At 32.8% G+C, this 12,132-nt stretch overlaps 1 protein-coding gene across 1 annotated transcript in view; it reads right to left on the bottom strand.

Moving 5' to 3' along the window:
- Positions 1-31: 31 nt before the first annotated feature.
- Positions 32-12,132, bottom strand: part of LOC149800321 (sorting nexin-32-like) — a 67,469-nt gene continuing 55,368 nt past the window's right edge. Inside the window, exon 14 of the mRNA XM_089959908.1 lies at positions 32-10,962. Within this exon, the coding sequence (XP_089816034.1) occupies positions 10,822-10,962 (141 nt within the window). The 3' untranslated portion in view covers positions 32-10,821. The remainder of the gene's footprint in view (positions 10,963-12,132) is intronic.

Genomic DNA, 12,132 nt, shown 5'->3' with positions numbered 1-12,132 from the left:
AAACAGTACAAGACAAAAAAACAAATTTAGAAAACTTTAAAAATTTATTAAATCAAATATCATCTAGATACATGTATCATGATCATAAATTAAAGTACAGTGATTTACAATCTTGAATACTAGGTTTTTATAATTAACCACACATTTTTGTTGCATACATATAATACAAATGTGTTACGCCTCTGATAACAGTATCTATTAAACAACAGCAGCATGCATTTTCTGTCCCCTAAATTTCATGTAAGTCTCCTATTATGAAGTACCAGACACACCTGCATACAAAAGTTGTATCCAACAGCAAAGAGACACAAACCTGTACATGCAGAAGAGGGCCTGTGCTTTTTCTTTTGATTAATCTTTTTATGCAGGTCTGGGTCTATGCGGTCTGTTGCAACTGGATCCGACTTGTATGCAAGTTTATATATGGTGCAACAAATGAGCTGTATTTACCCAGGTATACATAATGCACATCAAACTATTAGTGACATGAACCCTGACCTGATATGTTTGCAATGGCATAAAAGGGTCTATGGTGTTTGGGATTACATACATATCTGTAAATACAGCCAAAAGCAAAATCAGTATATCCTGGAAACATTTTCATTTCACTTTTTGTTTGTCTTTGTTATTTTTTTATCTAAGACCATCCAATTTCAAATTAATGTAAAATCCCAACATACAGACAGTATGGGGAATCTGTGCACTTGTTTTGTTTTCTTGTAATCTGTGTGCACACTGGTAATTTGTGCATCTGATTTTGTCTAATTTTTGGTATGTGTGCCTTATGGGTTTTTTTCCACTGATTCTACAGACTGCCTTTAACTAGGAAAAAAGTTGTAAAGATCTACATAAAAAGGTAACTCAGATGCAGAGGTTCCAATACTGTAATAAAAGTAAAATAAAATTTAGGTGTTTGATAAATGCTTATATGTGAGGTTAACAGCCTCTTTTATTTTTTTTCACTTTCATGCTCACTTATAGATTTTAATTTTCATCCAAATGAATGTGTAACATACAACTTTCTTTTACAGACCCTGAATAATTATATACTCCTTTGAAATACAAACGGAATGAATAGGACATAAATGAATGATAACTGAAATTCAAATGAATGAAAATGGTGTTGGATAAACTCTTCTTAGTACAAGCAACATAGGCTGAGTTATCAACCAAACAATAAATGATATACAAAAATGACTTGAAGATGGATTTAGGAAAAATGTGAATGCTTTACCGTAATGTCTTGAAATTTCACTGACTTCCGAGTACCTATTTAATTTTTACTGCTGAAAGCCTTTCTTAAGATTCCTGATTGTTACTGAATACTTTCCACCATATACCTTGTTTTGACAATGTCACCAATTATACAGTCATGTGTTGGAATAAAACTGTCATTAAACTGAAATGTGAAAAACTCGGTTAACAAATACTGAAGCTAATTGTTTTCCTTCATTAATAACACTGATAACCTTTGTCAGCAATTAAATGATTTATGACTTTAAAGTGATTTTTCACATCTTCCAGATACAAATACGTTATTAAATAAGAAAATATTACCTTTTGTGAATTACTTCCCTTGTTACACTTTCACAACTTTTGTAAATGAAAGATGCAGAACTACTGACAAGCGGTAAACAGTGAGATGATAAACGGTAAATGCAGAGTTGATTCTAACGCAAAAAAAATGCATTTTTGGGATACATAAATGTTTCTGGGTATGTAACTACTGTAGGTAACTAGATAATTGTGAAAACTGGAATCGCTGAAGGTCTGGAAACAGGTGGTTTTGGAAGGCGGGACTCTTATTGATAAAAACTCTAAGAGCTAGATGATAATGGTGATTAAGACACTTGCAGAAATTTGTTACGTTAGGTGTCATAAGTTTACACATTTGTTTGTGTATATGCAAAACTGAACACCAGCATATTCTGATGTGTCAAACCTAAAACATTCATGACAACAAACATGAATTGTTGGAAACCATATTCAATCATTTATGAATATTAAATAATTTTAGAGTGCTAAATTTCTTTTGATTAGGGCCCTTCTTAGTAATGTCTGTCTGTGTCCAGCTATCCATCAGCAATTTTGTGTCTGTAAGGCAGGACCCTGGATCAGTTTTTTTTCTACCATTTCCACAATGTCATTTAGAAGAGTTATGGCTCCTGATTGGCTCCCCCTTCTGACTTTAGTTGCTGCAAAGATTTTTTTTATACCAAGGGCTGTTATATTTCATTCACTTTTATAGTAAAGAGACTGAATGAGTTTAATTTCCAACATTCCACAATATCATGTAGATGAGAGACAACCCCATTACACCATCCACCCACCCCCATGTGGCTGACCCCCTAACATTGGTTTCTGTTGTATTTTTTCTCCAGGGAATGTTGTTTCAACTAAAGTAGCCTGGAATGAGACCTTCAAAGATTGGATTTTCAGTTTTCCACGTCTTTATTTATAGGCAATCCTGAATGTTCACTGTCCTAATTTTCATTTCTCAACACATTCCTCTGTTTTAAGGTCCTGCCCAGCACATTGTAATGAGTGGGGCCCATTATGATGTGCTCTCATGTTATGAGTTAGAAACAAAATGCATCAGAATATAACCACGACATCAGCAAATGAAAACAAAGTTTAACTGTTTTTGTACATGTCATAATATCAAACAAAAAATAATCAGCCAATAAATGTACCGAATGTACCCTACTATGATGTATACCAAACTGCACAGTGTGAAACCCAGATCTGCATCAGTGTAGGGTCTACAGTGTATACCCTACATCAGTGTAGGGTCTACACTGGTCAAGATCATTACCAATATTAACTGCATAAACACTGACCTGCTGGCCCTTGATGTGAGAGCAAATCTGGGTATATGCTGTTTGTAGGTGGAAGCACTGGGGGTACATCTGTTCATGGTAGCCATAAAGATTACTTATTATAATTTAGGTAACCTTATACTGAGGTAGTTTTAATATAAAGATTATTCCGTTGTTTTACTGTAAAAGGTTTAATTTTTAATTTCTTTGCTACGAAATTAATGGAAGTAAGATTAAAAAGTATTGTATCAAAAACGAAAGGTACTGTATAGTACTATAATCCTACGTTGCTTGAAAATTTTGTGGAGTTTGTTGGAGGATGACATGTATGAAATTAAACAGCTATATAAAGACATTAGCAAACTGAAACATTAAACTGTTGCAATTATTTTACTGCTGGTTACTTCAAAATTTAGCTGTTGTAAAAATGGCAGGTTACAGTAATATAGACTAGGAACAAGATGTATCTATAACACAACTACACACCAATTTAACAACATGAATGTGCTGTTGATTGACGGGTATACTTAAACTTCAACATGGTAAAGTACATATACCCTTCCAGTTTTCATTTGTAAAAATATACTTTAAAGTGACAATTATGTCATGTATTTAAGTTCTGTGCTTAAATCTCAAAACATTAAAATCCCACTGCAAGTTTATGTACAGTGGATTTTAAAAGGCAAACCTGATGAAGAATAATGCAACTACCTGACGTGGGTGGGTGAAAAATGGAAACATCTGTCACACCTAGAATAGAAGAAAATACAAAGTGACTCAAGACTGACTTGTTTTGGTTTGAAAATACTGTAAAACCATATCAAACCAAATCATAATATAGATTCAAGTCCCGAATACAAAATTTTCAAGAACTGTTTCACAAGTTTGTGACTGACCTATGCCCAATGATTAAAGAATGCAGTGCAGATGTTGAGGAAAACTTTGAAAACTAAAGAAGATGGTCACAAGCACACCAGTATTTGCATATTTCAATTCCAGCAATCCTATGGTGCTCACAGCCGACAGTAAATTCCTTAGGAACAGAATGGAAGCAGCTGTTGTAAACTGAATGCTAAACCAACTGCATTTTCCTTCATGTACTCGCACACCAGTAAAAATACTCACAAAAAAGGAAACTCTGGCAATTGTGTTTGGGTATAACAAGTTTCAACAATACATTTATTAACAGAAGGTTGTGGTAGAACTGAACCACAATCCATAGTAGTCAATATTTCAGCTCGCCTGCAGAAGCTTCCATTAGCTTTACAAGTATGATCCAGAAGTGATCTACAGACCAGGTAAACAGATGACAATAGCCCATGCTTGTACATACTCAAACATATTTTGATAAGAAAGAAGAAATCTACTGGAAGACATTCTAGTTAAGTACACTTGTCATCAAACCTTATAGTCTCAATAGAGAAATAGACTTCTATCAAGAAAGCAAGTGCAGAAGAAATGTCACTTCTTCATTATAATGCATAGCAACAAATTATGATGACTTGAAAAAGAAATGCCATATCTGTATCCCTGGGGCAGTTTATACAGCTAATTAATATGGAGTCAGTTAAAAGGTAAGGTGGTCAACATTGCTTTCATCTGCTACAATTTATACTTGCAACAGAAAATGAAATTCATTTACCAGTTCAAAATAACTGAACTCTCTTCTTGTAAGTTTGTATCATTTTTAATTCTGGTAAAGCACTTTATAAAAACTGGAAAGGTATACCATTGGACTGTGTTGAAGTAGACATTCATTTGTGAAAAGTATACATACATGATATAAAAGTTATGTGAAGATATAGAATCTTTGCTTCCTAAAACTAAACATTTTTACTAATGTATTCAGAAAAACAACTGGCCTTTAACTGTTATTTATAGGTTACAGCATTTGAAAGGGGAAAATATGAACTAGTTTTTTTGATAGAAATACTGCAAGACTTTAGGAGTGCAGTACATCCACCTGACAAAACGAATTCATATTTTCCCATACAAATGCAGTAACATTTTTATTATATGCTCATTTTCTTATTCTACCTAAGGCTTAATTATATAAACAAAAACACACTACAAGAAACAAAGTAACTGAATGTATTCCGTATTAAAAACTAAATACACAAGTGCAGATTCATCATTACACAACAACAACATTATTATTGCGCACTTAACTCTGCCCAGATAAATTTGAACTTAGTCATGTGCTAGACATAACTTTTGAAAGAAAATATCATTTTCGTCCACGTAAAATTGAAATTTGGAGTCATACTGTGAATGAATATGCAGTGCAACAATTTTTCCTTCTGATCTGGAATGAATAGATTTGGGTATTTTTGTCGATTCTATGAAATTTCGTGATTATGGACTGGATTTATCTATTCTAATACCACATGAAGTACATCGGATTTCAGCAGCTAGGGAGTAGCATATTGACATCTGCAAATGTGTTTCTGTTCTATCATTGAATGTTTGAATTCACAATGTGGGAAAAATATGAAGTCTTTCAAATGCAATTATCAAAAAGACGCTATGCTATTTAAAGTTTATTTCATTTTGAGTGCAATAAGGAGGATGTAACTGCACCTGGAATATAGTCAAAATTACAGTACAATTTAAAAATGTATAATCTAGCTTGAGAACCCATGACATGGCTCATGTAATTCAGATTTGCAGAATTAAGAAAGTACATTTTGAGGACAGTTCTTGCCTTGTCACTTGCATGTTTGTAGGGACCCAGCAATTTTATGAAATCTGGCATCTATCGCTAGCCTAAATCCAAAACATTGTATCAAGAATGTTAATGCGGAATATGGCAAAGTAGCTGGTATGTGGCAGTCCATGAAACATGTTTTAGTTCATTCAGAAACAAATTTAATCAAACAAAACGTAAAGCACCTACTACGTGAGTGTACATGATTTGTTTACAAAGTAGTTCCTAATACACTTTTGGGCACATGTGAGTGCATTATGAAGTGCGCATGAGTGCAAGATTCTGACAATGTAATGTTAACAGAGAAAACAAATGAACACATAATAATTCTATATAAAATCTAAAAGAAATATTGCACATGTACAGAATGGTTTACATTGCTTGAATTTTATATAATACCAAATGTTACACATGTACACATAGGTAGTCATATGGCACAAACTGACTATAAGTTACATGTATCAGAAATTAAACATGCTCAATCACAACCAAGCAATTAGGAAATAAATGTAAAATTTGTAACATTTATAAATCCATGAGGATACAGATGTCCTGAGGTCTTCTACAGGCACATGGCCTTCAGCTCAATACACCTTTTCCATGAACTAATCATAATTTATTTCAGAAATTTTTTATTTGTAAGTAAGGTGCACCCTGATGTCAACAACCTAGATCCAGAACTGCTGTTGTGAAATGGACTTTAGAAAAGGTCTTGCTCTTTGTTAAAATAATAAGTAGAATAAACTCAAATAATATTCATTTGCCAATGCACTGTGTGATGGAAGACCTTGGTCTATATTCAGTGTAGTAGTGTGTAGCTATTGCACAAGCAAATACTACATGTGTATTGCATGGGAACAAAATGTTAAACCTGATGAGATCTTGAGTGCAGATATCAAAGTAATTGCTATGTGTATCACCTGCCAGGGTGGATCTGAGAATAAATTTACAGTGCTCAGTTAATCCATACTGTACCAAAAGAGCCAATTTGACAATAAATTTACAGAGCTCAGTTAATCCATACTATACCAAAAGAGTTGATTTAACAGTAAGCTTACAGTGCTCAGGTAACCCATAATATACCAAAAGAGCTGATTTGACAATACATTTACAGTGCTCAGTTAACCCATATTGTACCAAAATAGCTGATTTGACAATAAATTTACAGTGCTCAGTTACCCCATACTAAACCAAAAGAGCTGATTTGACAACTTACATAGCTCAGTTACACCATATTAAACTAAAACAGCTGATTTGACAATAAACTTACAGTACTTAGTTAACCCATATTGTACTAAAAGAGCTGATTTGACAATAAATTTACAGTGCTCAATGAACCTACACTGCACCAAAAGAGAATCACAATTATGGAATGTTGAAGTAGCATGCTATAAAATTAATACTGAATGTTGAAGTAGCATGCTATAAAATTAATATTGAATGTTGAAGTAAACTGCTAAATAAGTTGCATATCAATACAAAATCATCAAGTGAGAAGCCATAGTGTAATCAACAATTACAGGTAAATAGCTATTCTCTGCATGATACAAAATCATCAAGTAAGAAGCCATAGTGTAACAAACAAATACATAGCTCACCTCTACATGAGTCGTCATTGTAATCATAATGTAGAAAATAAGTTCAGACTATAGTATTGAAATGTTGACCCCTTTCTAATAATTTTTCACAATTATTTTCTCCTAAAATTTAACTTCTTTAAAATATAAACTTGTCATCAGGATTGTGTTAAAATATGATTAAACAATCCAATCAACCAAACTACTGTGCAATTCTAGCATGAACAATCAAAGCTTGATAAATAAACTTACAACACAAAAAGTAAACATAGTCAAGTATGAAACATGAGCCAAAGTGACCTAATTTTATAATGCAGGTGTAATACTCATCAAGCTGCATTCTCTCACAAAGTTTCATAATTCCTGGCATAATAGTCTTTATACCATGTGAAGAAAAAAAAATACCAAGTTTCATGCAAATAACTGACTAAGAGTTTACATTACAACTAAGTCACAAAGTCACAGTGATCCCTTTCAACTATTTAGACTGCAAGAACAAACTTAAAGACCTAATAATATTTCCTACCTTAAATATATTCAGCATATTTTTATGTTTTCTAACTTCACGGTGTTTGTTTTTTGTACATGTAATCATATCATTATAAATGTGTTTTTTATGTTATTAATGTTGTCCAATGTTGTAAGGCACTTAGAGCTTCTAAAGATTAGGCGCTATACAAAGTCCTCATTATTATTATTAATATACATAGATGCATTAGTCAGCCCCCTCCCCAGGGGAGGTTGTTATGAAACCCACTGAAAACTGCTGTCTAGAGCCTTGGTAGAAAGAAAGGTTGAGACTCAGTGATGCTATTGATATGTATATGCTTTGATCTGTGCAGATGTTAATGCTGGGTTAATACAATGGCTTTAACTTTGCAGTGGTGAGCTATAAAGGGTTGTCTACACAAAATGTTTGGCACCTCTAGATGTAATAAACCTTTACTAAACACACAAAGTAAGAAATGTTACCCTAGGCTTGGAGTTCTTACTCAAAATGTATCATGTATCCGGGTCAAAATTTCCACTTTGTAAATACCATATACACTTGAATAAATGTTTAATCCAACTGCAAACTGCACAGACCCAGATCTGCCATTGCATAATGTCCAGGCATATCAGTGTTGCTGCAGTTGGTTAGGAGTGATCAATAGAACAAACAGCACAGACCCTGATCTGACTGCATTGTGTAATGGCATATCAAAGTCTATGTTGTTTGCAGTTGGACTCAATTTGTTTGCATGTATATATGGCAAGTCACATTCAAGACGGGTCTAATTTATGTACAAGAACTAACTGACATTGGTGTAATTTTACCCTGAATAAATGGTAATAAACACCAAGTACAACAGACTGGTACCATTTTTTTTTAAATAATGAAATTACAAAGACATTATAATGAATTAACACTAATATGTTATACTTGAGAGAAAAAAATTGGGACTATCACAAACTGATCATGGTACCAGACCTGATAGTGTGTGTGTGTGTATATATATATAACATTACATTTGTGTAATTTTGAATAATTAAATTAACTACAAGCATATATACATTTGAAGAAAAGAAAAATAATTTGCCATGATTTATATAGGAAAAAAACTGAGGTATGCTTTCTTATTGTGAGGGAAGCATTCAAATGACATGAATTTTGATTAAACAGTAGATCTGCAGAATGATGTCCACTACTGTTAAACACTGATTCTTCATACATTGATTTTCTGAACTTTCTCACTCATCAAGACCAATGAAATATCCTCAGGACCTACAATTTATTTTTCTGCATTGTTTTACCATACATTAAAAGAGTATGTATCTAGACAAAATCTGAGAATCATGGGAGTTCAGATAACTTACATCTGAAATACATTTTTTTTTACCAGCCATAGCTAACAAGCAAAGTATAGATATATATATATATATATATATATATATATAATTCTAATAGGCTGATTATGCTTTGTCTGAGTACTGAGGGCTAATTCTGATGTATGTGTTACATGTCACATTACTGTCTTTCAGTGAGTACTATATATTGCAACAATATGTCTGAGTACTGAGGGCTAATTCTGAGGCTTATGTGTTACATGTCACATTACTGTCTTTCAATGAGTACTATATATTGCAACAATATGTCTGAGTACTGAGGACTAATTCTGAGGCTTATGTGTTACATGTCACATTACTTTCTTTCAGTGAGTACTATATATTGCAAAAATATGTCTGAGTACTGAAGGCTAATTCTGAGGCTTATGTGCTACATGTCAGTCACATTACTGTCTTTCAGTGAGTACTATATATTGCTATAATATGTCTGAGTACTGAGTATTTAAGGCTAATTATGAGGCCTATGTGCTACATGTAACACTGCTGTCTTTCAATGAGTACTAAATCGCTACAAGAAATATGTCTGAGTACTGAGTATTTAAGGCTAATTCTGAGGCCTATGTGCTACATGTAACACTGCTGTCTTTCAATGAGTACTAAATCGCTACAAGAAATATGTCTGAGTACTGAGTATTTAAGGCTAATTCTGAGGCCTATGTGCTACATGTGACACTGCTGTCTTTCAATGAGTGCTAAACCGCTACAAGAAATATTTCTGAGTACTGAGTATTTAAGGCTAATTCTGAGGCCTATGTGCTACATGTGACACTGCTGTCTTTCAATGAGTACTAAATCGCTACAAGAAATATTTCTGAGTACTGAATATTTAAGGCTAATTCTGAGAGCTATGTCATACATGTCACACTGTTGTCTTTCTAAGAGTACTATATATATATTGCTAGGAGTAATATGTTTGATTACTGAATATTTAATTTTGAGGCCTAATATTCTACCAAATTCTACCAAACATGTCATACTGCTGTCCTGATGCTTACTTCAAATTAATTTGATTAATTAGTTTATAATTGCTGACTAAACTTTGCTTGGTATATTGAGCTATCAGTCTTTATTGAATGAGCTTGAGAAAATGGATTTTTTTTAATTTTATTTTTTTATTTTGTTATAAATTTCTGATTTTATTAAAAAACAATTCATCTCATAATCAATCAAAACCATATATCACATAGGAATCTTTTACTGGTTAATGCAGAAATGAAATACAAATTTCATCATTATTTAAAGCTAATTCTATAACTTCTGGAATGCAGTTAAATAAGAATTATATCAATATTAGATAACAAAAATACCAGTACATGTAAATATCAAGTGTCTACACTTGCCTACTTTACATACATGCATTACTGGCTGATTGTCTTCTCTACATTGGGACTTCCTCTAGAACCAACCAGCCAGACCAGTGTCATACCATATCATATTTAACTCCTACTATGCTGTTGTAAGTATTGCATTAGATTAATTAGTCTAATTTATGAAGGGTTTTATAGCTGCATGCCTTTCAATATCCTGTAATCATGTTTAGAAAGATACTTTTTTTTTCTGAATGGTTAGGTGACTTCTCAGCTGGTGAAGAAATTACAATATATGTGGTGTAGACAAGGTTTATGCTATCTTTTACACCATGTACACTGATACAATTTATTTCATTAGTTAGTAAACATATAAACTAGGGCACAAGATGACACGTGTCAAAAAAGGAAAGAAAAGCTGAAAAAACATGATTTCAGTCGTGAACAACAATTCTTTTTCAACAGACATAGTCCTCCCTATTACAATAAATGAATAAGAGTTTTGCTGTAGTAAAAACAAAGGACTATAACTCTGACTGTTTTAACACCGTCATGGTTTTGGCCAGTAGAGCATATGTAGCCCTGGCGGTTTTAATCTGGGATTCAGCATAGAGAATTAAACCATCCTGAAATGACAACATCCTCTGCTGAAGAAAGCTCTTCAACTGGAAGGTAAAAAAATAATAATATATAACATACAGAAAGACCAAAATAATTTGTCCATGGGAAATAATCTGTCCATGGGACATTTCATTTGTATAGTTACACGTACTAGGGCCTAATCCACTTGAACAATGGATACATGTATAGAGTTATGTGCAGGCTGGTTGTAAGCAACATAATTCTGCTGTACCATGATTACATGATGCACCTAATGCCATTCCTATTTTTCAAGTGGACCTTGTTGTCAGGAATATTTCACCCAAACAAACTGGAATTTCTGGTCAACCAATAAAAATCAACTTTACTGAGAATCCTGATGGTATGGAGTGTTTGGATTACACAGCATTGTAAATGTGATCAAAATGATGCATATAACTTGCATATATATATCAGTGTTCCATGTTTATGATTATAGGTGAAATACCTGTGCTATGTTTTAATTCTTCTCTATATTTCTTAACTAATAACTGATTTAAAAAAATTCAGAAACTATCTTTTAAAAAATTTAAGCAATTACCTTGTAAGGATATTTTCTACTGAAATAATGTACTGTTTTTGAAATACTATACAGACATCATCGGACAATTAAGGGAGGTAAACCACTGAGTTTAATAATTTCATGGGATTTTGAATTTGACATAGCTGACTAACTTTTACAATAAAAACAGGCCAATAGAGCTAAATATAAAAAAGTGCTTATTATCAGAAGCACAGACTATTATTAACAGAAGAGTAGATTGCCAGAGGCCTTGGAGGGATTGAAATTCCTGCAACCCTAAACAAGATTTAAGTCTATAAGACATGTATAACCCAAATGCCGACGTTAGCCCACAAAATCTAAGTAAAGACGAGGGTACAATTGTTTTACAAAATGAAACATTGCTTGTGGAATGAAACCTGAATCAGGCAATTTAAATATTGCATAAAAATATGTCTACCAAAATTTCATTTGTATATATCAAATGGCTTTTAGCAATTCTGTTCAAAACATTTGTTAAAAATATATGAAAGAACTGATTTGATGGCATGAATATTTAATCCGATCATTTTCATACAGCTACAAATGGGCCTGATAAATTTCTTTTGTTGATGTCAAGTTATTTTTCAGCAATTGTTCTAATAAAGTTTTCACCAAAGCAAAGTCCAAATTAAATAAATTAAAATGATGAAAT

The sequence above is a fragment of the Sinohyriopsis cumingii genome, chromosome 5 (assembly GCF_028554795.1).
Source record: "Sinohyriopsis cumingii isolate HCF-2022 chromosome 5, ASM2855479v2, whole genome shotgun sequence".
In the NCBI taxonomy this organism is placed as follows: domain Eukaryota; kingdom Metazoa; phylum Mollusca; class Bivalvia; order Unionida; family Unionidae; genus Sinohyriopsis; species Sinohyriopsis cumingii.
The sequence above is the reverse complement of the archived record's forward strand: the minus strand, read 5'-3'. Positions and strand labels throughout refer to the sequence as shown.